This window comes from Salmo salar, chromosome ssa27 (assembly GCF_905237065.1).
Source record: "Salmo salar chromosome ssa27, Ssal_v3.1, whole genome shotgun sequence".
NCBI lineage: Eukaryota > Metazoa > Chordata > Actinopteri > Salmoniformes > Salmonidae > Salmo > Salmo salar.
This window is the reverse complement of record NC_059468.1, coordinates 25,625,582-25,653,092: the sequence shown is the minus strand read 5'-3', so window position 1 is coordinate 25,653,092 and position 27,511 is coordinate 25,625,582. Positions and strand designations below refer to the sequence as shown.

The 27,511-nt window shown below is 43.6% G+C and overlaps 1 protein-coding gene across 10 annotated transcripts; it reads left to right on the top strand.

Annotated features, from left to right (window-relative positions):
• Positions 1–579: 579 nt before the first annotated feature.
• tpd52 (tumor protein D52) lies at positions 580–27,511 on the top strand. 10 transcript variants are annotated; one of them, XM_014178205.2, is made up of 8 exons: positions 580–819; positions 22,344–22,468; positions 23,099–23,247; positions 23,538–23,639; positions 23,962–23,988; positions 24,421–24,462; positions 25,055–25,103; positions 25,302–27,511. In XM_014178205.2, the coding sequence occupies exons 1-8, from the start codon at positions 801–803 to the stop codon at positions 25,437–25,439; spliced, it is 651 nt and encodes a 216-aa protein (XP_014033680.1). In that variant the 5' UTR covers positions 580–800; the 3' UTR covers positions 25,440–27,511. The 10 variants fall into 10 exon arrangements, with proteins under 10 accessions (XP_014033680.1, NP_001134703.1, XP_014033681.1 ...); XM_014178206.2 differs by lacking the exon at positions 580–819 and adding an exon at positions 1,137–1,430; XM_014178204.2 differs by lacking the exon at positions 580–819 and adding an exon at positions 18,705–19,285 and having other exon boundaries at positions 25,055–25,122.

Below are 27,511 nucleotides of genomic sequence, written 5' to 3'. Positions count from 1 at the left end.
TAAATCCACTTGTGTATGTTCAGAAAGACATCAATACGGCTGTCCAACAATGAAATATAGAAAAATGACTAACAAAATGTGAAATATTAGTTTGTCAGCCTTGGCGTGCTGAAATAGATAGCTTGATTACGTGTTACACATTGAACCATGTGCCTGGCTCTGGTTGTGTTCGTAAATTCAGAGCGTCCTCAGATTCAGAGCGTTTCGCTCTGGGAGCGCACACTGGACACAGCTCTGGCTGTGGAGTAGGGTTGATCCGAGCGTTCTGACATCACAACCGCAGTCAAGCACCAAGCTAACGTTGGCTAGCTTACAAGCTACTTCCAGACACATATGAGAGAACACCTCACTCTGACCATTTTACTCACCCTATAAGAGCTGGTTAGGCTGTTTTCATGACATCCATATTTAACCTTTATTTAACTAGGCTAGTCAGTTAATAACACATTCTTATTTACAAATGACGGCCTAGGAACAGTGGGTTAACTGCCTTGTTCAGTTTTTGCCGACGTTTACTGACAACGGCCATATTCAACGGGTGTTGAGCATTTGTAAATTCATGAGTTATTCTGCGCTCTGGCACACTCAGACGAGAGCGCTGTGAAATCGAAGTAGATATCCAGAGTGAATTTACGAACGCACCCTCTGTTTACACTTCTACGTGCTCTTTCTACGGCTTGACGTCACAGAGGACCCCACCTACCGCGAGCATGTGAGTGCACAAGATTGCAGGAGCGAAGTGGGGAACCTGCAAGCTTTTGGATCAAATAAGAATAGCAGAAACAGCATATAGCGTGAGGATGGAGCAAGCAGATCAAGGTAAGGTATTTGTTACAGCATGCAAAATGACAGTACTATTACTGACAACCATTTTAAAACTCTGTTTAGTTTGTTTCTAACCAAAGTTAGCCAGCTAGCTGTAGGCTAATCAGAGCATATGCTAACTAACTCAAGTTCATCCTTTTGCAGAAGATTTAAAAAAAAAAAAAAAAAGTTAAACAAAGAATGTTCTAGTCTTCGATATACCCAGAGACAATAATATGCAAGCCATTCATCTCAAACCACACAGGTTAAACAAGATACTCAAACATTGTACAATGTTCCTGTTCTTTGAATGTGGGAGGAAAAACAATACAGATAAGGAAGTTTGTCTAGTCCTCGAATTTAAAACCCAACTTCAATTGTTAACGTTACTTTGTTGCACGCGTTTGAAAGAACGTTGAATGAGTCATAATATTGGTTCAAACATTACATTTATGCGTTGTTTTGCTGTTATTTTCACTGAAGTGGGTTGAAAATACAGTTTACCATATGTTTGCTCCTGGAACGCCCACACACCACACCTCGCTGTAGATGTGTCATACATTCCTTACTGTGTACAGATTGTTCTCCTTCTTGATCATTCACGTGTATGCCTTTATTACCCATTGGTAAGTTTACTGTATGTCTTTCATCGTTTTAAAGGTTTGTGAACAACTTCATTAATTCCGTTGTAGACAATGTCTCTGGCACATTTGTCAATTCAATTTTCACACTTTGAATGTACTATGTGTATGATGTCGTCGTGTTACGTTTATTTGATAGGCCGCATCACTAAAGTGTACGGTTATGAATAGCCTTTGATTTGCACTGTTCTTGTGGTTAGTCTTGTGCTGTTGACAGACTACTAGACAACATTCTATCAGCACTTTTTAGTTTTCCTGACATCTCGGAAATGGGTAAACACTTCATGTCTCTACAGGTCTAGCCTATGGTTTTACTCCCAGAATGATATACACCTTTCACAATAACAATCCAGGTAGTAACCTATGCCACTTGTGTCATTTTGAGGAGGAGCATCACTGGGAGAATCTGAATTGCACCTCCTCTCTCCCTCCCACCTTCTCAAAACCCATTGGAGGAGGTCAGAGGCCTCTGGCTTTCTCATCCAATGGTTTTTGAGAAGGAGGTGAGGAGTATGCAATGATATTCTCCCACTGTCTACGTCTGCTCTGCAGTCCCCTATGACCCCTCTGACCTCTTCCCTCTCCTCCCTTTCCCATTCTGTCCAACATCCCTCTTGGGAGGTGATTCGATGCAGGGCCAGACAGGTAGCAGCTGAATGCATCTTTCCTGGCTTTGATTACTCCCTCTCCTCTCCTGCTGGGCAGCCATCTGCCTTGTGCCTCCCTCTCCTCCCTCCTCTCCGTTCATGTCTGCTTGCCCACCTCTCACGTCTCACTGCAGCTGTTAGTCAGGCCAGGCAGGCCAGGGAGCAGTGTGTTGTTTAAACAACAGGTTGCAGGATGATGCCAGAGACACACTGTGTCTTGTTTGTGTACTTTGCAGGAGGGGCTGCCAGGTAGGAAGGCCTCTGTGACCTGCTTGTCTTCTTCTTTTATATAGATTACATTTTAGTCACCTGTCATGAGCAGGATCAGCATCCTTCGGCACATCGAGCATAGAGGTGATGCTGTTTCCTGAAGTCCATCTGCTTGTTCTGTAATATGTCTTGAGGTTCAGAAACCTGTTTGCACCCACCCCCCCACACACACAACACACACACACACCAAAAAAACGTTGATACCTTTTGTATATTCGTGCTCATCAAAAGCCGACCTGGCATTCAATACAAAAGGCAGCGTTGTTCACATGCCAGCAAATACACAGCAAATATGACCCCTTTTTTGAATGACCTTTTAATTCAAAATAGTTAGTCCCAGTGTACACTGGATATGAAACGGCTCTGTTGCCAAGATTTTCATCAGGGTGACTCATGATGGGACCACCAGTCAATGGTTTTCTTCTTGTCAGGCAGCTGTCATGGCAACAGAGTGAGATGTTCAGTTTGTTTTTAGTGCTTCAGGTAAAAGCAGTAGGGGAGTCTGTGTCTGACTGCACCTTCATCTGGAGCCTAATTGACCAATATCAGCCAAACATTATGCCTAAACAGATGAAAGAGCACATTTATGGGCTTTTAAGACTCCTTTTTGAGAAATATAGTGTCTTTTGCAGGTCTCTCTTTCATCAGAATTTAAGGTAACCTTAATGACAAAGGCCTGAAAAGGAACTGTTTTACCAGGGGGGAAATGCCTTTTATTGTAGGGTTTACTGGTGTTACTTAGGGAATGGCTCCAGTTCAGTAAACATATACACTACAGGTGAAACGTTTTAGAACACCTACTCATTTGAGGGTTTTTCTTTATTTTTCTTATTTTCTACATTGTAGAATAATAGTGAACACTTCAAAACTATGAAATAACACATATGGAATCGTGTAGTTACCAAAAAGTGTTAACCAAACCCAAATATATTTGAGATACTTCAAATAGCCACCCTTTGGCTTGATGACAGCTTGGCATTCTCTCAACCAGCTTCATGAGGTAGTCACCTGGAATGCATTTCAATTAACAGGAATGCATTAAATTAATTAAGTTAATTTGTGGAATTTATTTTCTTAATGTGTTTGAGACAATCAGTTGTGTTGTGACAAGGTGTGTGTGTGTGTGTGTGTGTGTGTGTGGGGGGGGGTATACAGAAGCTAGCCCTATTTGGTAAAAGACCAAGTCCATATTATGGTAAGAACAGCTCAAATAAGCTAAGAGAAATGACAGTCCATTACTTTAAGACATGGTCAGTCAATACTGAAAATGTCAAGAACTTTGAAAGTTTTTTAAAGTGCAGTCGCAAGAACCATCAAGCGCTATGATGAAACTGGCTCTCATGAGGACCGCCACAGGAAAGGAAGACCCAGAGTTACCTCTGCTGCAGAGGTTAAATTCATTAGAGTTACCAGTCTCCGAAATTGTAGCCTAAATAAGTGCTTCACAGAGTTCAAGTAACAGACACATCTCAACATCAACTGTTCAGATTCATGATTGAATTGCTGCAAAGAAACCACTACTAAAGGACACCAATAAGAAGAGACTTGCTTGGTACCAAGAAACATGAGCATCGGACATTAGACCGGTGGAAATTTGACCTTTGGTTTGATGAGTCCAAATTGGAGATTTTTGGTTCCAACCGCTGTATCTTTGTGAGACGTGGTGTGGGTGAAAGGATGATCTCCGCATGTGTATTTCCCACCGTAAAGCATGGAGGAGGAGGTGTTATAGTGTCACCAGCAAAGCACCCCCACACCGTCTGTGGTTTATTTAGAATTCAAGGCACACCAGCATGGCTACCACAGCATTCTGCAACGATGCGCCATCCCATCTGGTTTGGGCTTAGTGGGACTATAATTTATTTTTCAACAGGACAATGACCCAACACACCTCCAGGCTGTGTAAGGGCTATTTTACCAAGAAGGAGAGTGATGGAGTGCTGCATCAGATGACCAGGCCTCCACAATCCCCCAATCTCAACCAAATTGAGATGGTTTGTGATGAGTCGAACCGCAGAGTGAAGGAAAAGCAGCCAACATGTGCTTAGCATATGTGGGAACTCTTTCAAGACGGTTGGAAAAGCATTCCAGGTGAAGCTGATTGAGAGAATGCCAAGAGTGTGCAAGGGTGGCTATTTGAAGAATATGTTTTGATTTGTTTAACACTTTTTTTGCTTACTACATGATTCCATATGTGTTATTTCATAGTTTTGATGTCTTCACTATTATTCTAAAATGTAGAAAATAAAGAAAACCCTTGAATGAGTAGGTGTTCTAACTTTTTTTAAATGTACTTCTCTGCCTCTTTGTTTAATTGAGCTGAGTTGATACAAACACCCTTTCTTCCTCTTCTCTGTTTCATAGTTGCCATTGGTTACTTACCTATTCTATTCTCTCAGGGGTCCGTTTTTGCTCTCAGGGGTCCATTTGTTTGTACAGTGCCTGGGAATGTCTTTCTGCACAAAATGAGGCCCAGATATGTCTTTACTTTAGCGAGCCTTATGCTGTGATGTAACATATTTGTGGCGACGTTGTACATGAATGTGTGAGCTGCAGTTTACCTCAAAAGTAGGCTACCACCTCACTAGCAGGATGTGGAAGGGCCAATGAGATGTTTATTTTTCACGATATGACTGATAGTGTGAATGTGGAGCAGAAGTAAGAAGAAGCCTGGGCCAATGTCAAGTTTATTTGTCATGTGCAAAGGGTACACAGTAGAGGGATGCGGGTCTAAACGGAGATCATTGTGGCGCGGTCGTTCAGACAGACAACTTGGAAATGGTAATCTTTCTGCTTTGTATGCGTAAGCCTAGGTTTACCTATTGTATTTAAAGCACCTCTTTGTCACTTTACACAAACCTCAGAATTCGCTGCTTTAAATTCAGTAGCCTTCCTCTCCTAGTTAAGCATGCAAGAGCATGTGTGGTCTCAATTATGTAGAGTAATCTCTGGTAATTTAATCTATTTCTTCTGTTATTTTAGTGCTTTTGATTTTGCATGTAGGGTGCAACATTGCTGGGACCAGGGCTAGCAAGTGAGCTGTGTCACATGGGCTACGCCTAAATAACATTGGGACTGTGGTTGGGTTCGGGACCAGTTCTAGCTGAAGTGGGTAGGAGTCGGACAGAAAGCCAGCAGGAGCGGAATGAAGAAATCGGTCCCGCGCAGACCTCTAGTACACATTACAATGAAATGCTTGCAGGTTCACCTTGCAACAATGAGGCATAATGGGTATATAAGAACAGGCATAGCAGTTTCATTGCAGTCTTAATGATCATAGACCTACTGTTTATTTCATGTAAGGCTGGAAATCTCTGAAAGTCTTTATTACTCAGACAATTAAATAAGATGTGGTTATCAAATGAATGCAAATATGTTTATAGCTTTTGAAAACCTTAATTTACCTATGGCCCTTGGTAATGCATCCCAGATAATCCAAACAGACATTATTGTAAACTTTTGTTGGCAAACAAAATATTTCATATTGATCTCCTTTCATAATGTAGCATTAACCACAAGCTAGCTCTACATTAGAATGGTGTGAACTGAGGAAAAACTTTTCTCCTTCCTGTATGCTTCAAAACATGTTTTTCTCTGAGATGCGGCCTAACCTAATGATAGTAATTACTGTAAGACCAAGGTCATGGCAAAGTTACTCTAATTAGATTTCAATAAGACACAACTGGCTCCATTGAGAGGTCTGGCTATTGTAGGAAGTCTTTCAGAATCTGAGGCAGCAACATCCACCAGCCAAGACTGAGACTCCACTGACTGACACCTCTTCCTGTAAGACCTGGTTAAAACATCAAGGAGCAGACAGTTGTCATAGAGGTAACTGACAAAATATAGGAAACCCCAACATAGTGTTTTAATAGGGTGTTAGGCCACCAAGAGCCGCCAGAACAGCTTCAAAGCGCCTTGGCATAGAATCTGCAAGTATCTTGAACTCTATTGGAGGGATGTGACCCCATTCTTCCACGAGAAATTCCATCATTTGATGTTTTGTTGATGGTGGTGGAAAAACTCTGTCTCAGGCATCGCTCCAGAATCTCCCGTTCAATTGGGTTGATATGAGACACGCACAGACTCCTTAAACCCCCTATGCTCCTTTGAGACCCATCTTTCAAAGTCCCTGAGATTTCTTCTAGCCATGGTAGCCAAATTAATGGGCAACTGGGCATTTTTATACATGACGCTAAGCATGATGGGATGTTAATTGCTTAATTAACTCAGTAACCACACCTGTGTGGAAGCACCTAGTTTCAATATACTTTGTATCCCTCATTTACTCAAGTATTTTTCCTTTATTTAGGCAGTTAATCTACCTGTAGATTAGGACTGGGCGGTACCTTATTTTACGATATACCGGTATTGATGCACGGACTGGTTTGGGTTTTTACTTAACGTTCTATAATGTTATTTGAATGTTTTTAGTTTCTTAAATGTAATAATGGCCATTTTTATAGTTTACTTCGCTACTTGAGTCATCTCTCTCCTCTCTCTTTCCATGCCTCTTTCCACAAAGACCTAGCCCCGCCCCCTGTCACTCAAGGAGCGCATTTGTTGTTCCTCGACCACGAGACACTTTCGTTAAGTCTGCATGGTCAATGCAGCACATGCAACAATGTTGATGACAACGATGCTGTTTTCAATTTGCTTCTTAATATAAATCCACTAGCGTTCTATAATTACACTTTGGTTGTGTTTCGTACATCTGCAAACAGCTAGTTTGTCTTTTCTTAGCAAGTTGGGCCAAAATCTTGTTAGCACCTAATGCTAATCGCTTGTTAGCTGTCTAGCTAATACATGTACTGAGTCAGAGAAAGTAATTACCTATACAGCCTAATAAAACCAGTGACGGTGTAGACTTAAATCAGCATGTTTGCAACAGTATCTTCTAAAGCAAAGAGGAATACGGTAAGCATGAATATGTTAGCTACAAGAAGTAGCTAAGAGCGAACATTCAATGTAGCCAAATATTATAGTGTCCCCTAGGAAACACATGTCAACACTTTGGTTTCTACCCAGTCACAATAACTCCTCCCTGGCATCTTCATTCATTGTCATTTCAAACAATGCTGTTCTCAAAGTGCACACTTATTATTATTATTATTATTATTATTTTTCTCCCCATTTTCGTGGTATCCAATTGGTAGTTAGTCTCGTCCCATCGCTGCAACTCCCGAACGGACTCGAGAGGCGACGGTTGAGAGCCGTGCGTCCTCAGAAACACGACCCAGCCAAGCCGCACTGCTTCTTGACACAATGCATGCTTAACCGGGAAGCCAGCCGCACCAATGTGTTGGAGGAAACACCGTACACTTGGGGACCGTGTCAGCGTGCATGCACCCTGCCCGCCACAGGAGTCGCTAGAGCGCGATGGTACAAGTACATCCCGGCCGGCCAAACCCTCCCCTAACCCGGATGACGCTGGGCCAATTGTGCGCTGCCCCATGGGTCTCCCGGTCACAGCCGGCTGCGACAGAGCCTGGACTCGAACCAGGATCTCTAGTGGCACCACTGTGCCACTCGGGAGGCCCCACACTATTATCTTGTATTTCCATGATTGCAACAGTTCATCCAAGTGTTTTGATCAAAAGTGCAAATCAAATTGCGTTTGCAACATTTGGTTAAAAATAAGGCCTAGAAGTTTTGCCTATATCCTGCAGCCCTATGTGGCAGTGGGTAAATGATCTCAAATGAGTGCAGGAAATGTATAAAAATGCAGACATTTTTGGAGGTTGACGTTTAATTGAACAGTATACAACAATCAGAATGGAGAGAGACCCATTGAAATCACTTAGAATGTATGTGTTGCCAACCTAGGGTCACGCACTACTCATTAAGCAAATGTTTTACTTGTATTATTCAAAAACATAAAATGCCATCATACTGTCAAAAATTAGAAAAATTTTGAAAGGGTATTTGGGCCATATTGCTCAGCCCTACTACCAAGCAGAAGATGGTGATATGCCTGACCAGACTGTAGGTAGCCTAGCGGTTAAGAGCGTTGGTGCCAGTAACCGAAAGGTCTGGTTCGAATCCCCGACCCTAGGTGAAAAATCTACCGACGTGCCCTTGAGCAAGGCACTTAACCCTAATTGCTCCTGTAAATCGCACTGGATAAGAGCGTCTGCTAAATTACTCATGTAAAATGTAAAAGGCCTATTGTTGTGAAGATAGTGGTTTATTTGAACTCCAGCTGAATATAAACCATAACATGATAAAACTCTGTCAGATTCCATGTCAAGTCAGCTGTAATGGAATGTCCACTCCATACACAAACCCTTCTGGGATAGAAGTATCTGTTGCTTTATTTTGACCCAACTTCCTCCAAGTCCCGTGATACAAGACAAAGGCCTGTATATGAGGAGGATCACAGAAGGAAAACCTGCAGTCTCACATCTTTGCTCTTATGCTGTTGTTAACTTTGTTGCTTTTCTTGTTATGCCGCTAATTTAATTAATAAATGTTTTTATTTCACCTTTATTTAACCAGGTAGGCTAGTTGAGAACAAGTTCTCATTTGCAACTGCGACCTGGCCAAGATAAAGCGTAGCAATTCGACACATGCAACAACAGAGTTACACATGGAATAAACAAACATACAGTCAATAATACAGTAGAACAAAGGAAAACAAAAAGTCTATATACAGTGAGGGCAAATGAGGTAAGTTAAGGCAATAAATAGGCCATGGTGGTGAAGTAATTACAATATAGCAATTAAACACTGGAATGGTAGATGTGCAGAAGATGAATGTGCAAGTAGAGATACTGGGGTGCAAAGGAGCAAGATAAATAAATAAATAAATACAGTATGGGGATGAGGTAGGTAGATAGCCCATCTGTAAACAGCCCATCTATGTACAGGTGCAGTTATCTGTGAGCTGCTCTAACAGCTGGTGCTTAAAGCTAGTGAGGGAGATATGAGTCTCCAGCTTCAGAGATTTTTGCAGTTCGTTCCAGTCATTGGCAGCAAATAACTGGAAGGAAAGACGACCAAACGAGGAATTGGCTTTGGGGGTGACCAGTGAGATATACCTGCTGGAGCGTGTGCTACGAGTGGGTGCTGCTATGGTGACCAGTGAGCTGAGATAAGGCGGGGCTTTACCTATCCCTATGCTAGGGATTCCAAAGGGGAGAACATTATAGCAAGCGGCAACAGTGAGAGACTTGTTTCTGGAAAAGTGCATTTTTAGAAGTAGAAGCTCAAATTGTTTGGGTACAGACTTGGATAGTAATACAGAACTCTGCAGGCTCTCTCTGCATAGATTGCAACACCGCCCCCTTTGGCAGTTCTATCTTGGCCGAAAATGTTATAGTTAGCGATGGAGATTTCAGGGTTTTTGGTGATTTTCCTAAGCCAGGATTCAGATACGGCTAAGACATCCGGGTTGGCAGAGTGTGCTAAAGCAGTGAGTAAAACAAACCTAGGGAGTAGGTTTCTAATGTTTACATGCATGAAACCAAGGCTTTTACGGTTACAGAAGTCAACAAATGAGAGCACCTGGGGAGTGGGAGTGGAGCTAGGCACTGCAGGACCTGGATTAACCTCCACATCACCAGAGGAGAAGTAGGATAAGGGTACGGCTAAAGATTATATGAACTGGCCGTCTAGCACGTTTGGAACAGAGAGTAAAAGGAGCAGGTTTCCGGGCACGATAGCATAGATTCAAGGCCAGCTGATCATAAGATCTTGAGGAAATCGGGACAAATGTAGAGCAAAGATCTCCACGGGAGAAGGACACGATTGCCATCTCTGAATGACATTGTTGTGAGAGCCTGAAAAATAAGCTGCAACAGTCTTCTAGCTCAGATTACACCACCAAAATATAGATTTGCTCTTTTATTATTTACACCCAAGGAAAGCTCCCCTCATATCCCTGAAGTGCCTCAGTAGAACTCCCTCTCTAGTAGATTGTCATGGTCCTCCTATCATAACACTGGAAATCGCAGGCCTCCCCTCTCACATGCCACCCCTGGCTGTGTCCAGGCCTGGACTGGAGACTTGAGTCATTTCCCCAGTGTCCCATGGTCATGGGGTGATTCCCCCATTTTTAGGTGTGGAGAAATCCTAGGCCTTTTATCTCCACACTGTCTGGCTTCCATCCTGCCCCTGACTGACTGACTGGCCAGCCACGGTTGGTCTGGGCTGGAAAGTCATCATCCATCCAGCCAGTGTCTCATGATTCCTGTTTGGGACCCTCCACCATGTGACACGGTGCGCAGGAAATAATCTACTGACAAGACGCTGTGGAGTATTAACAACTTAAAGGACCGTCTTTCTGTCTGACCACGGTGTCCGTTGTTTGTGTTCAAACTCTGCTGGGCAGTGGTAAAATGGATGTCTGACACTGGTCCCGGGTTTGAGGGAATAAGAAAAATAGGAAGCTAAAGTAAGAGACACAGTCAAAGAACAGTGGCACTCCTTCCTTTGCCAGTTTAAACCCTCGCTTTCATCAGTAGCCTATTTGGTTTAGGGAGTTCTATGTGTAACTGGTAAGGTTAAAGTTGCCAGCTCGGGTTTCTTGAAATGAACATTTCAGGCAAAGAGAGATGGCTATCTGCTGTTTTGAATCATTATCCCCACTGAAAACAAATACCTAACTTGTAAACCTACACCTAAATGGGGAGGCAGTGCATGGGTAAAATCACTGGGAAAAAAGCCACATTACAGCCAATGTGTTGTGATAATTGTGTTGTTTGCTCTATAACCTGTTAGTTCATATGCCTTGACCCCGTGATATATAGGGATAAGGCCGAGACAATAAGGAGACGGTGGCAGAATAAATTCAACCACACCTTTTTTTTCATTACAAAACCAGGGAGTCCACAAAGCATGTTGCATGTAAGTAAGGTCATGTTTCTGATATTTTCTGACTACTAAACAACTATTGATTTAGAACACCAGAGAATTACCACAAAGAATATAGGAGCTGGTTCCACTATTCCACCAACATTTCAACATCCTCAAATCACCTATGCTTAGTCTAATACAGGGACAAATAAAAGATTCCAAAGACAATTTAGTCCAATCAACGTAAACTACATATGTGGCTGTCCATGGTACTGGTGTGTGTGTGTGTGTGTGTGTGTGTGTGTGTGTGTAGAGAGAGAGAGAGAGAGACTCACCTTACTTGTAGAGAAACGCCAATGCCATCCTCCTCTGTTTCATGTTGCCGATCTGGTCTATGGCAGACAGTACACGCTTTTAGTTTTTGTTATCCAAGGCTACCTGGCTAAAATGCTTGCTCGCTAGGCTAACTTCCTTTCATGGGCAACGATGCACCAGCTAGTTAACATTAACCTTCTACATATTGAACTTCCATCCTCTCAGGCAAGAGACGCAATGTATGAATTTATGGTTGGATCTGAATCACCGTAATAGTCATTGGCCAGTACGGTAATTGAATAAAAAGTCCAAATCCCTATCTGTCCATGGCTAATTTAGGAAAGGGACAATTTTAGCTAGCTAGATAGCCACCGGAGGACAACACAATGAGATGCAACAATTCATTTTTTTTCTGTCAATGATGTTTGATGTGACGCCAAATCCAAACTGGCTTCCCTTGACACCCTTTTTTTTTTTTTTTTTTTTGCGCCCGGACCATTCACAGTTTAGCTCAACACTGAATGGCTATATACTTTTTTTCCTAATCAAGGGAGGCCAAATGCTCGCTGGCTTCCTTTGCGTTCAATGCTACAGGTGGCAACACTATCATACTCTTTTTGACCAGACAGCATCAGATAAGGCTACACATAGCGGAGACAGGGGCACAGGTTCACTCTCTCTGATGCTTTCTCTGGTGAGATGCATTCAGCCTCCTTTGAATTGAAGGAAAATTATGAAACACAGAGAAAAAATATATATTAAAAAAAAGTCTTGGTCATTCATTTTTTGTGGGGGGAAGTCTGGCTTCAAATCAAGTTTTATTGGTCACATACAGATGGTTAGCTGATGGCAAATTGCTTGTGCTTCTAGTTCCGACCGTGCAGTAATATCTAACAAGTAATCTAACAATTTCACAACAACTACCTTTATACACATAAGTGTAAAGGAATGAATAAAAATATATGGATGAGCGATGGCTGTGCAGCATAGGCAAGATGCAGTAGACAGGATAGAGTACAGTATATATATATATATATATGAGATGAGTAATGTAGGGTTTGTAAACATTATATAAAGTGGCATTGTTTAAAGTGACTAGTGATACATTTATTACATCCAATTATTAAAGTGGCTAGAGATTTGAGTCAGTATGTTGGCAGCAGCCACTCAATGTTAGTGATGGCTGTTTAACAGTCTGATGGCCTTGAGATAGAAGCTGTTTTTCAGTCTCTCGGTCCCAGCTTTGATGCACCTGTACTGACCTCGCCTTCTGGATGATAGCGGGGTGAACAGGCAGTGGCTTGGGTGGTTGTTGTCCTTGATGATCTTTTTGTAGGTGTCCTGGAGGGCAGGTAGTTTGCCCCCGGTGATGCGTTGTGCAGACCTCACTACCCTCTGGAGAGCCTTACGGTTGTGGGCGGAGCACTTGCGGTACCAGGCGGTGATACATCCCGACAGGATGCTCTCAATTGTGCATCTGTAAAAGTTTGACTGTTTTTGGTGACAAGCCAAATTTCTTCAGCCTCCTGAGGTTGAAGATGCGCTGTTGCGCCTTTTTCACCACGCTGTCTGTGTGGGTGGACCATTTCAGTTTGTCCGTGATGTGTACGCCGAGGAACTTAAAACTCTCCATCCTCTCCACTACTGTCCCGTCGATGTGGATAGGGGGCTGCTCCCTCTGCTGTTTCCTGAAGTCCACAATCATCTCCTTTGTTTGGTTGACGTTGAGTGTGATTGTTATTTTCCTGACACCACACTCCGAGGGCCCTCACCTCCTCTCTGTAGGCCGTCTCGTCATTGTTGGTAATCAAGCCTACCACTGTAGTGTCTTCTGCAAACTTGATGATTTGAGTTGGAGGCGTGCATGACCACGCAGTCATGGGTGAACAGGGAGTACAGGAGAGGGCTGAGAACACACCCTTGTGGGGACCCAGTGTTGAGGATCAGCGGGGTGGAGATGTTGTTTCCTACCCTCACCACCTGGGGGCAGCCGGTCAAAGTCCAGGACCCAGTTGTACAGGGCGGGGTCGAGACCCAGGGTCTCGAGCTTAATGACGAGTTTGGAGGGTACTATGGTGTTAACCTGTTATGGCTAGGGGGCAGTATTTTCACGGCCGGATAAAAAAACGTACCGATTTAATCTGATTATTACTCCTGCCCAGAAACTAGAATATGCATATAATTATTAGCTTTGGATAGAAAACACTCCAAAGTTTCTAAAACTGTTTGAATGGTGTCTGAGTATAACAGAACTCATTTGGCAGGCCAAAACCTGAGAAGATTCCATGCAGGAAGTGCCCTGTCTGACAATTTCTTGGCCTTCTTGATTATCTCTATCCATTACAGGGGATCTCTGCTGTTACGTGACACTTCCTACGGCTCCCATGGGCTCTCAGAAGGCGGCAAAAAGCTGAATCGTGGCTTTGCAGGCTCTGGCTGAAAAAAAGTTGCGCGTTTGGATAGTGGCTGGTCACAGTAACGTGAGACTCAGGCTCGTGCCCGAGTCGAACCCATGCTTTGTTTTCTTTCGTCTGTTTACCTAAACGCAGATTCCCGGTCGGAATATTATCGCTTTTTTACGAGAAAAATGGCATAAAAATTGATTTTAAACAGCGGATGACATGCTTCGAAGTACGGTAATGGAATATTTAGAAATCTTTTGTCACGAATTGCGCCATGCTCGTGACCCTTATTTACACTTCGGATAGTGTCTTGAACGCACGAACAAAACGCCGCTATTTGGATATAACGATGGATTATTTTGAACCAAACCAACATTTGTTATTGAAGTAGCAGTCCTGGGAGTGCATTGTGACGAAGAACACCAAAGGTAATCAAACTTTTGTAATAGTAAATCGGAGTTTGGTCAGGGCTAAACTTGGTGGGTGTCTAAATAGCTAGCCCTGTGATGCCGGGCTATCTACTTAGAATATTGCAAAATGTGCTTTCAACGAAAAGCTATTTTAAAATCGGACACCTCGATTGCATAGAGGAATTCTGTATCTATAATTCTTAAAATAATTGTTATGTTTTTTGTGAACGTTTATCGTGAGTAATTTAGTAAATTCACCGGAGGTTTGCGGGGGGTATGCTAGTTCTGAACGTCACATGCTAATGTAAAAAGCTGGTTTTTGATATAAATATGAACTTGATTGAACAAAACATGCATGTATTGTATAACATAATGTCACAGGTGTGTCATCTGAAGAAGATCATCAAAGGTTAGTGCTGCATTTAGCTGTGGTTTTGTTTTTGTGACATTATATGCTAGCTTGAAAAATGGGTGTCTGATTATTTCTGGCTGGGTACTCTGCTGACATAATCTAATGTTTTGCTTTCGCTGTAAAGCCTTTTTAAATCGGATAGTGTGGTTAGATAAAGGAGAGTCTTGTCTTTAAAATGCTGTGAAATAGTCATATGTTTGAAAAATGGAAGTTTTTGTATTTTTGAGGAATTGTAAATCGCGCACCGCCTATCATTGGATACTGGAGCAGGTGTTCCGCTAGCGGAACGTCTAGATGTAAGAGGTTAAATGCTGAGCTGTTATCGATGAACAGCATTATTACATAGGTATTCCTCTTGTCCAGATGGGTTATGGCAGTGTGATTGTGTCGCCTGTGGACCTATTGGGGCGGTAAGCAAATTGGAGTGGATCTAAGGTGTGAGGTAGGGTGGTGGTGATATGATCCTTGACTAGTCTCTCAAAGCACTTCATGATGACTGAAGTGAGTGCTACGGGGCGGGGCGATAGTCGTTTAGCTCAGTTACCTTAGCTTTCTTGGGAACAGGAACAATGGTGGCCCTCTTGAAACATGTGGGAACAGCAGACTGGGATAGGGATTGATTGAATATGTCCGTAAACACAGCAGCCAGCTAGTCTGCGCATGCTCTGAGGACACGGCTAGGGATGCCGTCTGGGCCAGCAGCCTTGCGAGGGTTAACACGTTGAAATGTTTTACTCACGTTGGCCATGGTGGAGGAGAGCCCGCAGGTTTTGGTAGCGGGCCATGTCAGTGGCACTGTATTGTCCTCAAAGCGAGCAAAGAAGTTGTTTAGTTTGTCTGGGAGCAAGACGTCGGTGTCTGCGACGAAGCTGGTTTTCTTTTTGTAATCCGTGATTGACTGTAGACCCTGCCACACACGTCTCGTGTCTGAGCTGTTGAATTGCGACTCTACTTTGTCTCTATACTGACACTTAGCTTGTTTGATTGCCTTGCGGAGGGAATAGCTAAACTGTTTGTATTCGGTCATGTTTCCGGATGCCTTGCCATGATTAAAAGCGAATGCTGCCATCAATCCACGGTTTCTGGTTGGGAAAGGTTTTAATAGTCACCTTGGGTACAACATCACCGATGCACTTGCTAATATTCTCGCTCACCAAATCAGTGTATACATCAATGTTGTTGTCTGAGGCAATCCGGAACATATCCCAGTCCACGTGATCGAAGCAATCTTGAAGCTTGGAATCAGATTGGTCAGACCAGCATTGAACAGACCTGAGCACGGGCGTTTCCTGTTTCAGTTTCTCTCTATAGGCTGAGAGAAACAAAATGGAGTCGTGGTCAGATTTGCTGAAAGGAGGGCGAGGGAGGGCTTTGTATGCATCGTGGAAGTTAAGAGTAGCAATGATCCAGAATTTTGCCAGCCCGGGTCACGCATTCGATATGCTGATTAAAATTTAGGGAGCCTTGTTTTCAGATTAGCCTTGTTAAAATCCCCAGCTACTATAACTGCAGCCTCTGGATATGTGGTTTCCAGTTACAGAGTCAAATGAAGTTCGTTCGGGGCCGTCGATGTGTCTGCTTGGGGGGATATACACGGCTGTGATTATAATCGAAGAGAATTCTCTTGGTAGATAATGTGGTTGGCATAATGCGGTCGGCATTTGATTGTAAGGAATTCTAGGTCAGGTGAACAAAAGGACTTGAGTTCCTGTATGTTGTTATGATCACACCACGACTCGGTAATCATAAGGCATACACCCCCATCCTTCTTCTTACCAGAGAGATGTTTGTTTCTGTTGGAGCGATGTGTGAAGAAACCGGTTGGCTGTACAGACTCTGATAACGTATCCCGAGTGAGCCATGTTTCCGTGAAACAGAGAATGTTACAATCTCTGAAAGGCAACCCTTGCTCGAATTTCGTCTACCTTGTTGTCAAGAGACTGGCATTCATGAATACATGCCACTGTGGAGAAGTTGCATGGATTCAATAAGTTATTACTGTAATTCTTCTAATATTAATACAAATTGTGAAGTTCTACTTGTTGGCAAGGAAGTGTGACTACTTGACCTACAGGGTGCTTTTGTTATATCCCTGGAAGGAGGAAATACAAAAATAAGTCACACAGATGTAGCTAGCTTCAAGTCACTTGTAATGAGTGACGGAACCTGCTTTGTGCTCCCATGTAGGAATTCCTAGGTATAACCAATCAAACTCCAATCAGACATCACTAGAGCACATGGATTGCATTATCAACATTCAGATAAATGAATAGCATATTACTTACTGGTACAAATTATGCTGTGTTAGAATGAAATTTGCATTAATAATATCACACTTTCCCTTTAAGATGATGCGTGGCTGACTTTTACTTTGTATTTTTATGTGTGTGAGTGTGTACTCTGTGACGCATGCTTTGGTAACCGGCCAACAAAGACCAGCCAGAAAGGCAAACATCCGGGACCTATAAACTCTTCACACCAACTTCGGAGAGAATGAGGAGGTGACGAGGTTGGTGTGTGTGCGTGCGCACCTGCTTGCTCGCTTGTAAGGAACTTGGTGAATGGAAGTGCTCACTGTAAGGCCTCATTGTAACCTGAATCTTTGTATCACAGCCTTGTCATACTGTAACACTCTCCATATATTTCACTGGTAGAATCATTTCTATAGTTCGCAATCCAACACAGACGGTTGCTAGGACACGCATGGCTCTTACAAAGACAAAAATGGAAAAATCCAAGATTCCTATAACAATGGCAGAACCTTGCTCCATTCAATCCAAGGTCCTTCCTTCCTTACCACTCTCCCGAGTGGCACAGCGGTCTAAGGCGTCACTACAGGCCCTGGTTCGATCCTGGGCTGTATCACAACCGGCCTAGTTCGGGAGTCCCATTGGGCGGCGCACAATTGGCCCTATTGGCCCTAAATAACAATTTGTTCTTAACTGACTTGCCTCATGAAATAAAATGTAGACCCATACAGAAGTGGCTACGTACAGAACTTTAGTGTAACGCAATACAAACACTGACCCCGCTACTGCCGAGCAGCATGGGAAAAGAACGCTAAGGCTATGCTCTGAAACAGACCTGTGTGAGTGAGCATTGGCCTGTACTGTACACCAGTGTAGGTGTCGTATAGGCTACCATTAACATGGACACATATTTTAATATGCCTACGCTCACAAAAGGCTCATCTATTGTGTCTGCAGTAGACACTAAACAGCACAGTTCGGCATTGGTAGACTACTACATATAGTACAGCAAGGCTCTCTCCACACGCTACAGCACAGCTCTGTGTTGGTACATACAGCTGCAGCTACCTGCTCTCTGTACGGTAAGTGTTGGTACATACAGATGCAGCTACCTGCTCTCTGTACGGTAAGTGTTGGTACATACAGCTGCAGCTACCTGCTCTCTGTACGGTAAGTGTTGGTACATACAGATGCATCTACCTGCTCACTGGTACATAGTGTCTCTTTCTGTACAGTAACAGTACAGTGGAGCTCCCAGCTGGACAGTCTGAACTGGATTAGCGGCTCGCTGTAATCTGGGACACTGCAGATTACGGCTGCTTCCATCTCACGGGCCTGCCCTATCCCGGGCCTGAGTGTGTCATGTGACCAACCAACAAATGGAACCTCGTTTTTCCCTAGATGACAAGATGGATGGGGAAGGGGCGATAGAGGAAGGGAGAGAGGGACCAGGGCTGTATACTAGAGCTGGAAACTCATCACAGAAGCGCTCCTGCATTCCATAAATGCTAGCATAGCCTAGCATCTTTATGGTATTTTCCTTTAAAAACCTCCTGGGTGTGCAGAATCAGAAACTGTGGATGATTGCAGCAATCCACCAGTGACCTTTGGGATTATTTACAACAGAGAAGCCTAGCTACCAGGAGACTGGGAGTGCCTGACTAATGACTGTGGTGGTTGGTGATTGCAGTGTCGGCAGAGAGTGACGGCGAAAGGGAAGGTAACTCATTAACACCACAGAGCGACTGTCGTGACGCCACCTCGGCCTGCCTGGATGACTGCATGTCATGTGAGCCTGCAGCAGAAAGACAGACCCAGAGACCGACAGACAGGCTAGGAGGCTAGCCTGGCTGGAGCTGTGTGGGTCCGACCGCAACACAGTGTCACATACTGACACACACACACTGTCATATACACGACACACAGTCACACACACACACACGACACAGGAGTACCGTGCATCTGCCAGACGCGGACACAGGAGAGGACAATCGGAGCACTGAGTGAGCTGTGCCCCAGCTGCATGCGTCCTAGCACATGCAGGCAATCAGCGGCTGCAGCCACCTAACCCAGCCTGGAGCCACCTAACCCAGCCTGGAGCCACCTAACCCAGCCTGGAGCCACCTAACCCAGCCTGGAGCCACCTAACCCAGCCTGGAGCCACCTAACCCAGCCTGGAGCCACCTAACCCAGCCAGGCAACAGCCATGGACGCACTGGAGCAGGAATACAAGTCACCGTTTGACTTTGAGCAGGGGGTGAATAGCAGCTACCTCTATCTGTCCCCCAGCTTCAATGTAACACCACCGGGCTCACCGCACGTGACTGTCACAGCCAGAGGTAACCAGAGCAGTGTGTGAGTGAGTGAAGGAGTTTGTATTTGTACTGGGATGTGGATAGGGTGTTTGCAAAGAGAATGAGATGGAGGGGTGTGCATGTGAACAAAAGGAGATCTCATTTGCGTTTCTTGATGTGTGTGCGTGTGACTGCGTTCTGTTGCTGTCACATTCTGACCTGTTTTATAAAAGGGGCTGTCTGGGGCAGATGTCAAATGGGTGGGTGGTTGCTGGGGGTTGAACTCTGACAAGACCACACTGAAAACACTCCTAGAAAGAAACCTAGAGTGGTTTTGGATTGTTGGGCTGGCATCAGAGGAGCTTGGTCAAGCTATGACAAGACCGAACAAAGCTGGTACCACAGCCAAAGCCCTTTAAACAAATATTGGTCAAAAAACCGAACAAAAAGTTACATGACTCTTAACTATGCTGGCAGTCCCATCATTACTAGTTAACCTACAGCAATATAATTAGCTTACACTGGCCACTGTAAAAACAAATTATAGGAAGGTTCAATGACTTAATTTAACAATTAAAAAACCCTTTTGGCTTGTTATACTGACAGGCTAATTATACGCTGCTATTCCATGCCATTCTGATGGGATTAACCTCAGTTCTCAACAGACGGGCCTCATTTAAAGTAGTGGCCTTTATTTTTTGGCTGTGGCTGCGAATACAGAGTACCTATACATTTGCATTGGAGCAAAAACAATCAATGTTTTGTGTGATGTCGGCTAATCTTTATAGTTACTGCCACATTGTGGGCAAAATGAGTTTGACACCCCTGTTCGAACCCATCTAAGGTAGAAGCCCTTGTGGTCTGGGATGGTGGTATAGATTACACAGACCTGTCACTGTCAGCAGTACAGCTACCAGGACTGCAGACACCTGAGTGGCACTGCCTAGTCATCAAGGGGAGGGAAACAATCGAAAGGGAAAGGTCAAGAAGAGTTGAGTGAATGTGTTGAGCATTTCTACACAATTTATCTCATGGAAATATTATTTGATATTCAGAGTTGGGTACATTTCTGGTAGGTTGATGGTAATTTCAGCAACCATTGAAGAGCATGCTTCTACTGGTTCATAATTACTTGTGAGGCCAAGCCAGTCTTCTCTGGATTCTCTTGGTGTGAGGCCAAGCCAGTCTTCTCTGGATTCTCTTGGTGTGAGGCCAAGCCAGTCTTCTCTGGATTCTCTTGGTGTGATGCCTGTTCAAGCCAGTCTTCTCTGGATTCTCTTGGTGTGAGGCCAAGCCAGTCTTCTCTGGATTCTCTTGGTGTGAGGCCAAGCCAGTCTTCTCTGGATTCTCTTGGTGTGAGGCCAAGCCAGTCTTCTCTGGATTCTCTTGGTGTGAGGCCAAGCCAGTCTTCTCTGGATTCTCTTGGTGTGATGCCTGTTCAAGCCAGTCTTCTCTGGATTCTCTTGGTGTGATGCCTGTTCAAGCCAGTCTTCTCTGGATTCTCTTGGTGTGATGCCTGTTCAAGCCAGTCTTCTCTGGATTCTCTTGGTGTGATGCCTGTTCAAGCCAGTCTTCTCTGGATTCTCTTGGTGTGATGCCTGTTCGCTGAGCAAACTCACTCAGTTGTTTCTTATTTCCAATGGTCTTGGTCATGGTCTTCCTAATCCTGAAGCCTTAATGTGGTCAACAAGCACTAAGGACCAGAAAGTCATTCAATCTCTTATGTCCAAAACATCACTGGTTTCGTATGAAGTTGCTTCTTTAGCCATTCATGTAAGCATGAAGAAAAGTGGTTATCTAAAACAGGCTACTGATGCAATCAACTGTCATCCATACAGGTAACATCCATAGATACATGTCAGCTGCAGTTCTGTATCTCAACTTGTGGTTACAGTAGTTATCTCAAATACTAATCAATTACAGAACCATCCGTTCCCAGGGTCAAAACCAGATCACAATGAACACCCGTGATTCGTGCTGCACCGGCCAAAATATCCACATTTTTCATAACATGGTTCTTTTGTTGCTGCTAGGGATCAGTTATTGGAGTTTTTATTCCACTGACAGCCTTTTTCTGTGTCTTTTTGATTGATAACTCTGTTCTGAACTACCCCACTTTCTCTTGCATGGCTGGTTCTCTCCTGCTGAAAAATCTTAATGTCTCCATCCAGGAAGTTCAGCTGTTATTCATGTTACAATTGAAGAGTTTCATTCCAAAACACTATATATACATTTTCAGAAATATTGGTGCGTTTGCTTTTTTTGTTTTAAATAAATAATGAGTGAAAAACCACCCCACTCTATCTAATCATGGCATGGCGTTTGTTCAATGACACATGTATTTGTTAAAACTCTATCACTTGATGGTTTCATTTCTGAGAGACAATTAATCCGTTTTTTTTTGCAAAATGCCAAATATCCTCATCACTCTCAGAGAAGTAGTACTGCTAGTTTTACAGTCAAATATAACAAATAACTACATGTTTAATAAAGAACTGTACAAATGATACATTTGTGACATCAATATATATTTATTTCTTTAGTTTTTATTTGATTGAATACAGTAACATGATCTGTATGTAAAACGTCTGTTTAGCAGATTCTCTTATCCACAGACAAGCGCAAATGACAGTCAAGTATACAGGATACGAACATATTCCATTCCAGCTTAACAATGGATATATAGCGTTAAACAAAACAAAAAATCCTATACATCTAAAATCTATGAATAAACACAACTGTGATTTGTGGATATGGTGTTTTGGAAATAAACTCTTCATTTCCTACAGGGTCTTGCCCTGGCTGAGAGTCCAACATCAAAGAAGTGAGACCACAATATTGTGTGTGTGTGTGTTTGACACCTGCCTTTCAAAGGCTCTCTCTTAATCTAGCTGGTCCCTCCACCTCCCGTGGACACTGGGCTATGTCTTTTCTTCCTCTACTCCAGAAGGAGAAACACTAAGTTGACAGCTATCATTGAACACCTGCTGTGTCCTCTCAAGCCTTTGAGGATCAGAAACTCGGAGGATGTCTCTCTTAACTCTCTCTTTTTTTACCCTCCCTGTCTCTCTCCATCTCCTCCCCTCCCACTACATCTCTCCAGGTGCTGTGAGACCAGACTCTATCACAGAGGTAGGGGAGGATGCAGTGATGTCGGTGACCGTGCCCCCTTCCCTCCCCACCCTGACAGAGGAGGAACAGGAGGAACTACGAGATGAACTGCTCAAGGTAAGTCATGAACCCTGGCTCAAGTCAGAGGTCTAGCTATTATAAGAATGTAGATACTTCCAGTGTTATAATGTATAACAAAAACTCTGTTGTACGAATGACGGAATTTTGGTTCTGGTGGGGGAAACAAAACAAAAAAGAATTTGTTTCAGTCAATACTGCCCAACCCTACACCCTGTGTTTCTCACCCCTACACCCTGTGTTTCTCACCCCTACACCCTGTGTTTCTCACCCCTACACCCTGTGTTTCTCACCCCTACACCCTGTGTTTCTCACCCCTACACCCTGTGTTTCTCACCCCTACACCCTGTGTTTCTCACCCCTACACCCTGTGTTTCTCACCCCTACACCCTGTGTTTCTCACCCCTACACCCTGTGTTTCTCACCCCTACACCCCGTGTTTCTCACCCCTACACCCCGTGTTTCTCGCCCCTACACCGCGTGTCTCGCGCCGTGTGTGTGTGTGTCTCTCTCTCACTGTCTGTTGCATTCTCTCGCTCTCTCACCGTCTGTCTCTGTCTCATCTGTCTCTCTCTGTCTCTCTCTCTCTGTGTCATGTCTGTCTGTCTCTCTCTCATGTCTGTCTCCATGTCTCTCTCTCTCTGTGTCATGTCTGTCTGTCTCTCTCAGGTGGAGGATGAGGTCGTGACTCTGTCTCAGGTGCTGGCAGCTAAGGAGAAGCAGGTGGCAGACCTCAAGAGGAAGCTGGGCATCACTCCTCTCAACGAGCTCAAACAGAACATCAGCAAGAGCTGGCAGGAGGTCACCACCTCTACTGCGTACGTGGCTGTACACACACCGGAACGCACACATACGTAACACTTCTACACAGGCATACACACATACGTAACACTTCTACACAGGCATACACACATACGTAACACTTCTACACAGGCATACACACATACGTAACACTTCTACACAGGCATACACACATGCAGGTGTGAGCACACACACTATTCTGCAGAGTCAGCCAACACATGCTCAGTAGTCAGAGGGGGAATGTGTACATTCTGTCTCTTTATTTTCTCTCATTTTTTCCTTATTGTCTCGCTCTCCCTCCTAACAGCTATAAGAAGACGTCAGAGGGCCTGTCCGTAGCTGGTCAGAAGGCCACGGCAGCCTTCACCAGCGTGGGCTCGGCCATCAGCAGGAAGTTTGAGGACGTCAGGTGAGGCACACGCATAGTCTGCGTCTGAAACGACACCCTATTCCCTATATAGTGCAGTACTTGTGACCAGGTCCCAATGAGCTCTGGTCAAAAGTACTGCACCGTGTAGTGAATAGGGTGCCATTTTGGAAGCAGACAAAGACAGGCTCTTTTTTTACCACAGAGAGGGCTTAAGCTTAGACCTGAAGTTTTGTAGTGTATTTTATCAAGTAGAGTGGGGACTGAAGAGGCAGGCAGGGAGAATACTCATGCTCGTCTTATCATGGGAAATGTATTGTTCATTGTCTGTACATGTCTTTAACACAATACTTGGCCTTTACAGATTGCAATCTATTTCCAATGCTTTTGGGTAAGACTGTCCCTGCTGGTGCCGGTAGTTAGTTCATCCATACTAAGTCATTTAGATGCTGTTTAGATCATTACTCTGTAGGTCGTCTTGCTGAGTGTTAACCCCTGGCTGCTTGTAGAGTTCATATCTATTTCTCCACTCTGTCACTGTACTGCATGGGTTCTTCTGTGCTAGGGGAATCTGGTTCTGTGTGAGATCTGTGAGGATTCATTCAAATGCTTCTTGTGATTGCATGACTGTGTGTGTACAGTAGGTCTACATTGCCATAAATGACTATGGTAACCTCAACATACTCTTAGTCACTCGTCAGTTGAACTTGGATTGAATGTAGGAAATAAAGGATGAATGAAGGAATGTGTCTGTCTACCTCTCCACACTGGGGCACTCTCTTTGGTAACCCCCCATCTCTCTTTTTTTAATGCTGTCGGATAGCATACGCTCCCTACAGCATTCTGCTAGTATGCCCGTGATGAGGTAAGGGAACACACACATTAACAACCAAACCGCGGCTTGCTGGAACCCTCTACTCTCTGTAGCACCTTTTACAATAATGTCTCGCAGCTTCGCGGACTTGAGGAAAAACTGGCTTGAGTTCTGACATTTTAAAATGGAAATTACAAACATTAGAAGCTATTTTAAACCTCAAATACACCATAAGTTTGCATTTCCCACTGTGCAGGAAAATTCCCAGCAACAAGTGATCAAATGAAGAGCCTACATCTGTTGGTTGAGATGCGACTGCCAACACCCCTCTAGTTTATAGGGACTGAGGTGCATTTCTGACACTAACATTATTTTCTTATCCCCGTTCTTGTATTCTTAGTGTTTTTACCCTCTGGTCAGTAAATGGTCTATATGATCTGTGACTGGAAGAGACTGGAATGTGGCCACTCTGGAATCCTCTATAGTTATCTGAACTGTCTGGATGGGTTGTTGGATAACGTTCCTTATGAAAAGTAGTGCACTAAATAGGGAATATGGTGTCATTTCAGACGCCACACACTAGTCTCTGCAATATCACTCCTCTTCTTCCCGCTCTACTCATATCACGTGTCCCTCTTCACAGGAACACACCCACCTTTAAGTCGTTTGAGGAGAAAGTCGAGACTTTAAAGGTAAAAGATGAGAAGAGGAGTGAGTAAGAACTTAATCACTTCTCAGTACATTTGGAGGAGCCCTAAAATATTTATCTTTGAATATTTGGGGAGAAATTCATCAAAACACAACAGATGTTTAAAAATGTATGAATTTGTTTGTCTTCATTTATTCATTCACTCATTCAACATCTTTTTCTCTTCCTCTACCACCTGCAGGTCAAGATGAGCCCGACGGCATCTCAGGGTGACTTTGGCGATGTGTTGACCTCTACAGCGACCTCTGACCCTACTGTTCCCGTGGAGAAACGGCCAGAGGCCACGCCCATCGCCACCCAGGAAGAACAGCCCCACTGAGACCAGCCTGACCTTTCACCCCTGACCCCTAGCCAGGCTGACATTCACTAGAACCATACCCTCTTTCCCCTTCTGTCTCCTCTTTCTGTTCTCTCACCTCCTCCCTTCTTCAGCTCCCTCTTTACAACCCTATAGCACAAAACAACCAAAAAAGAAAAATGTTTTTAAATTTAAAAACAATGAAATTATGACAATATTGTTGTGACACCGTAACACTTGTATGTTTGTACGACTGTATGTTTCTATTCTAATGTCCATGGTTTAGGAACCTGCACAAGTAGAAGATTATACATTACACTTGCTGTGACATACAGTTTCTCATTAAGTGAAGTTGTGATGGCACAAAACCAATTGGTTCACACAGGCCCATATATTTCCATATCTTTGAGTAATAACAGGCATTTGTTTTTTTCTTTTCATGTACTCCAGTCACTGTAATACCCTAGGATGTCATTTCTATTCCAACACTGAAGAGGCTGTCTCTGTCATGTATTACTATCACCAATAGCACCAGTAATGTGGTATAGAGCACAGCTGAGTAGAGTTAATACCAGATCTGTGTAGCTCACACACTCTCACAGCTTAACCATATGGGGTTGGTCTAAATCTGACCTCTGAGCAGTTCATAGTGCTTAACTCTGATATCAGAGAGGGTGGGCCAATGCATCCAGATCAGTGTGTAATGATAGTCGCAAATGCATGATTGGTTATAATGGTGTCGGCTGGCCTTGACCCTCAGGTCAGTGCAATTTACATCACTCAAAGCCTCACAGCATGGTGGGCCAAAGTCCGTATTGGGGCACTTGTCTCACTGGCTTCTCTCTGCTTGGTTTGCTGAAACACAGCAGGATAGTTACTGGATGCTGTGTACTTCTCTACTGTTGAATGATATATGAATGGTAGTTGTTTTTGTTAGTGATTTTCATTGTTTACCTTTTCATAAAGATGTGCAATTTTCCTTAAATTGGAAATATACTATTCTTGACCTAGACTAATAACTAGATTTCCCGTGTTGGTATTTTAATTTCTCTACCGTGTATGTGGTATGCTAATCCATTTTTTCCATTGACTTTCTATGAGGGGATGTTTTTCTCTTCTGAACATCTTGAGGTATAAAAGAGTGAGATGCAGAATCCCGTTGAAAATGTTTACTCTTGACCACACTAGGATGATACATACAGTGCCTATAGAAAATCTACACATCCTTGAACGTTTATCACCAGAAGTCTTTCTAAGAGGTTAAGTGTTCCTGAGTGGTCTAGTCTGTCCAGAATTAAATCTGCTTAAAAAAAAATCAGAGGCAAGGTTTAGATATCGCTGTCCATCAGTGATCCCCAACCAAATTTACTGAGCCTGACAAAAAAACGATGGATATATGTTTCCCTAAGAGTTGTGCCAACTTGGTTGAACCTTAATGAAAATGATTCACAGATGTAATTGCTGCCAAAGGTGCATCCACCAAGTTTTAACTCAGGATAGAGAGACTTATCCAATTTATATTTCAGTTATTTGTAATTTTTGGGGGTAAAATGTTCTAACTTTCATTCACGTTGAAAATGTGGAGTAGGTTGTGTCGATCTGTAGGAAAAACATTTCAGGGGGAGTGTAGACTTTCTATAGGCACTGTACGTACATTTTAGGACACTAGTGAATATTTGGTTTAAATGCCAAATGCAAGTCCTCCCCTACTGGAAGACGACTGGCCATATCATGGCATGGATTCATTGTGGAAATGAAAAGTCCTGGTTCCACCATTAAGAATACATTATGGCTAATAAAATGTCTTCCAGAGAGAAGTTACTGTAGATCCTTTGTCCCCATTTAGCCCATCTGCTAGGGTGGTAGGCTGTTGACTTTTCTGTTTAGTCATGACCTATTTCACAGATGTACCTCTCAGGAAAGGTGCTTTCCCACCTCTTCATTGTGGGCAGAAATGTTTGTCAGAAACTCTGTGATCAAAAGTCTTCTGGTAAACTGCCAGAGAGTAGACCTTCAGCAGCCACCCTGGCACTGGTCTGGTCTGTAATTGGAATGCTGACGTCTAAAAAAAATAAAATAAAGAGTCAAACTGG

Excerpts from the sequence above, each read along its gene's own strand:
- tpd52 (XM_014178200.2), top strand. The coding sequence starts at position 19,153 with ATGGACGCACTGGAGCAGGAATACAAGTCACCGTTTGACTTTGAGCAG. Across the intron at positions 22,469-23,098 it reads TACGAGATGAACTGCTCAAG|GTGGAGGATGAGGTCGTGAC; the intron begins GTAAGTCATGAA and ends TGTCTCTCTCAG. Across the intron at positions 23,640-23,961 it reads AGGAAGTTTGAGGACGTCAG|ATTGCAATCTATTTCCAATG; the intron begins GTGAGGCACACG and ends TGGCCTTTACAG.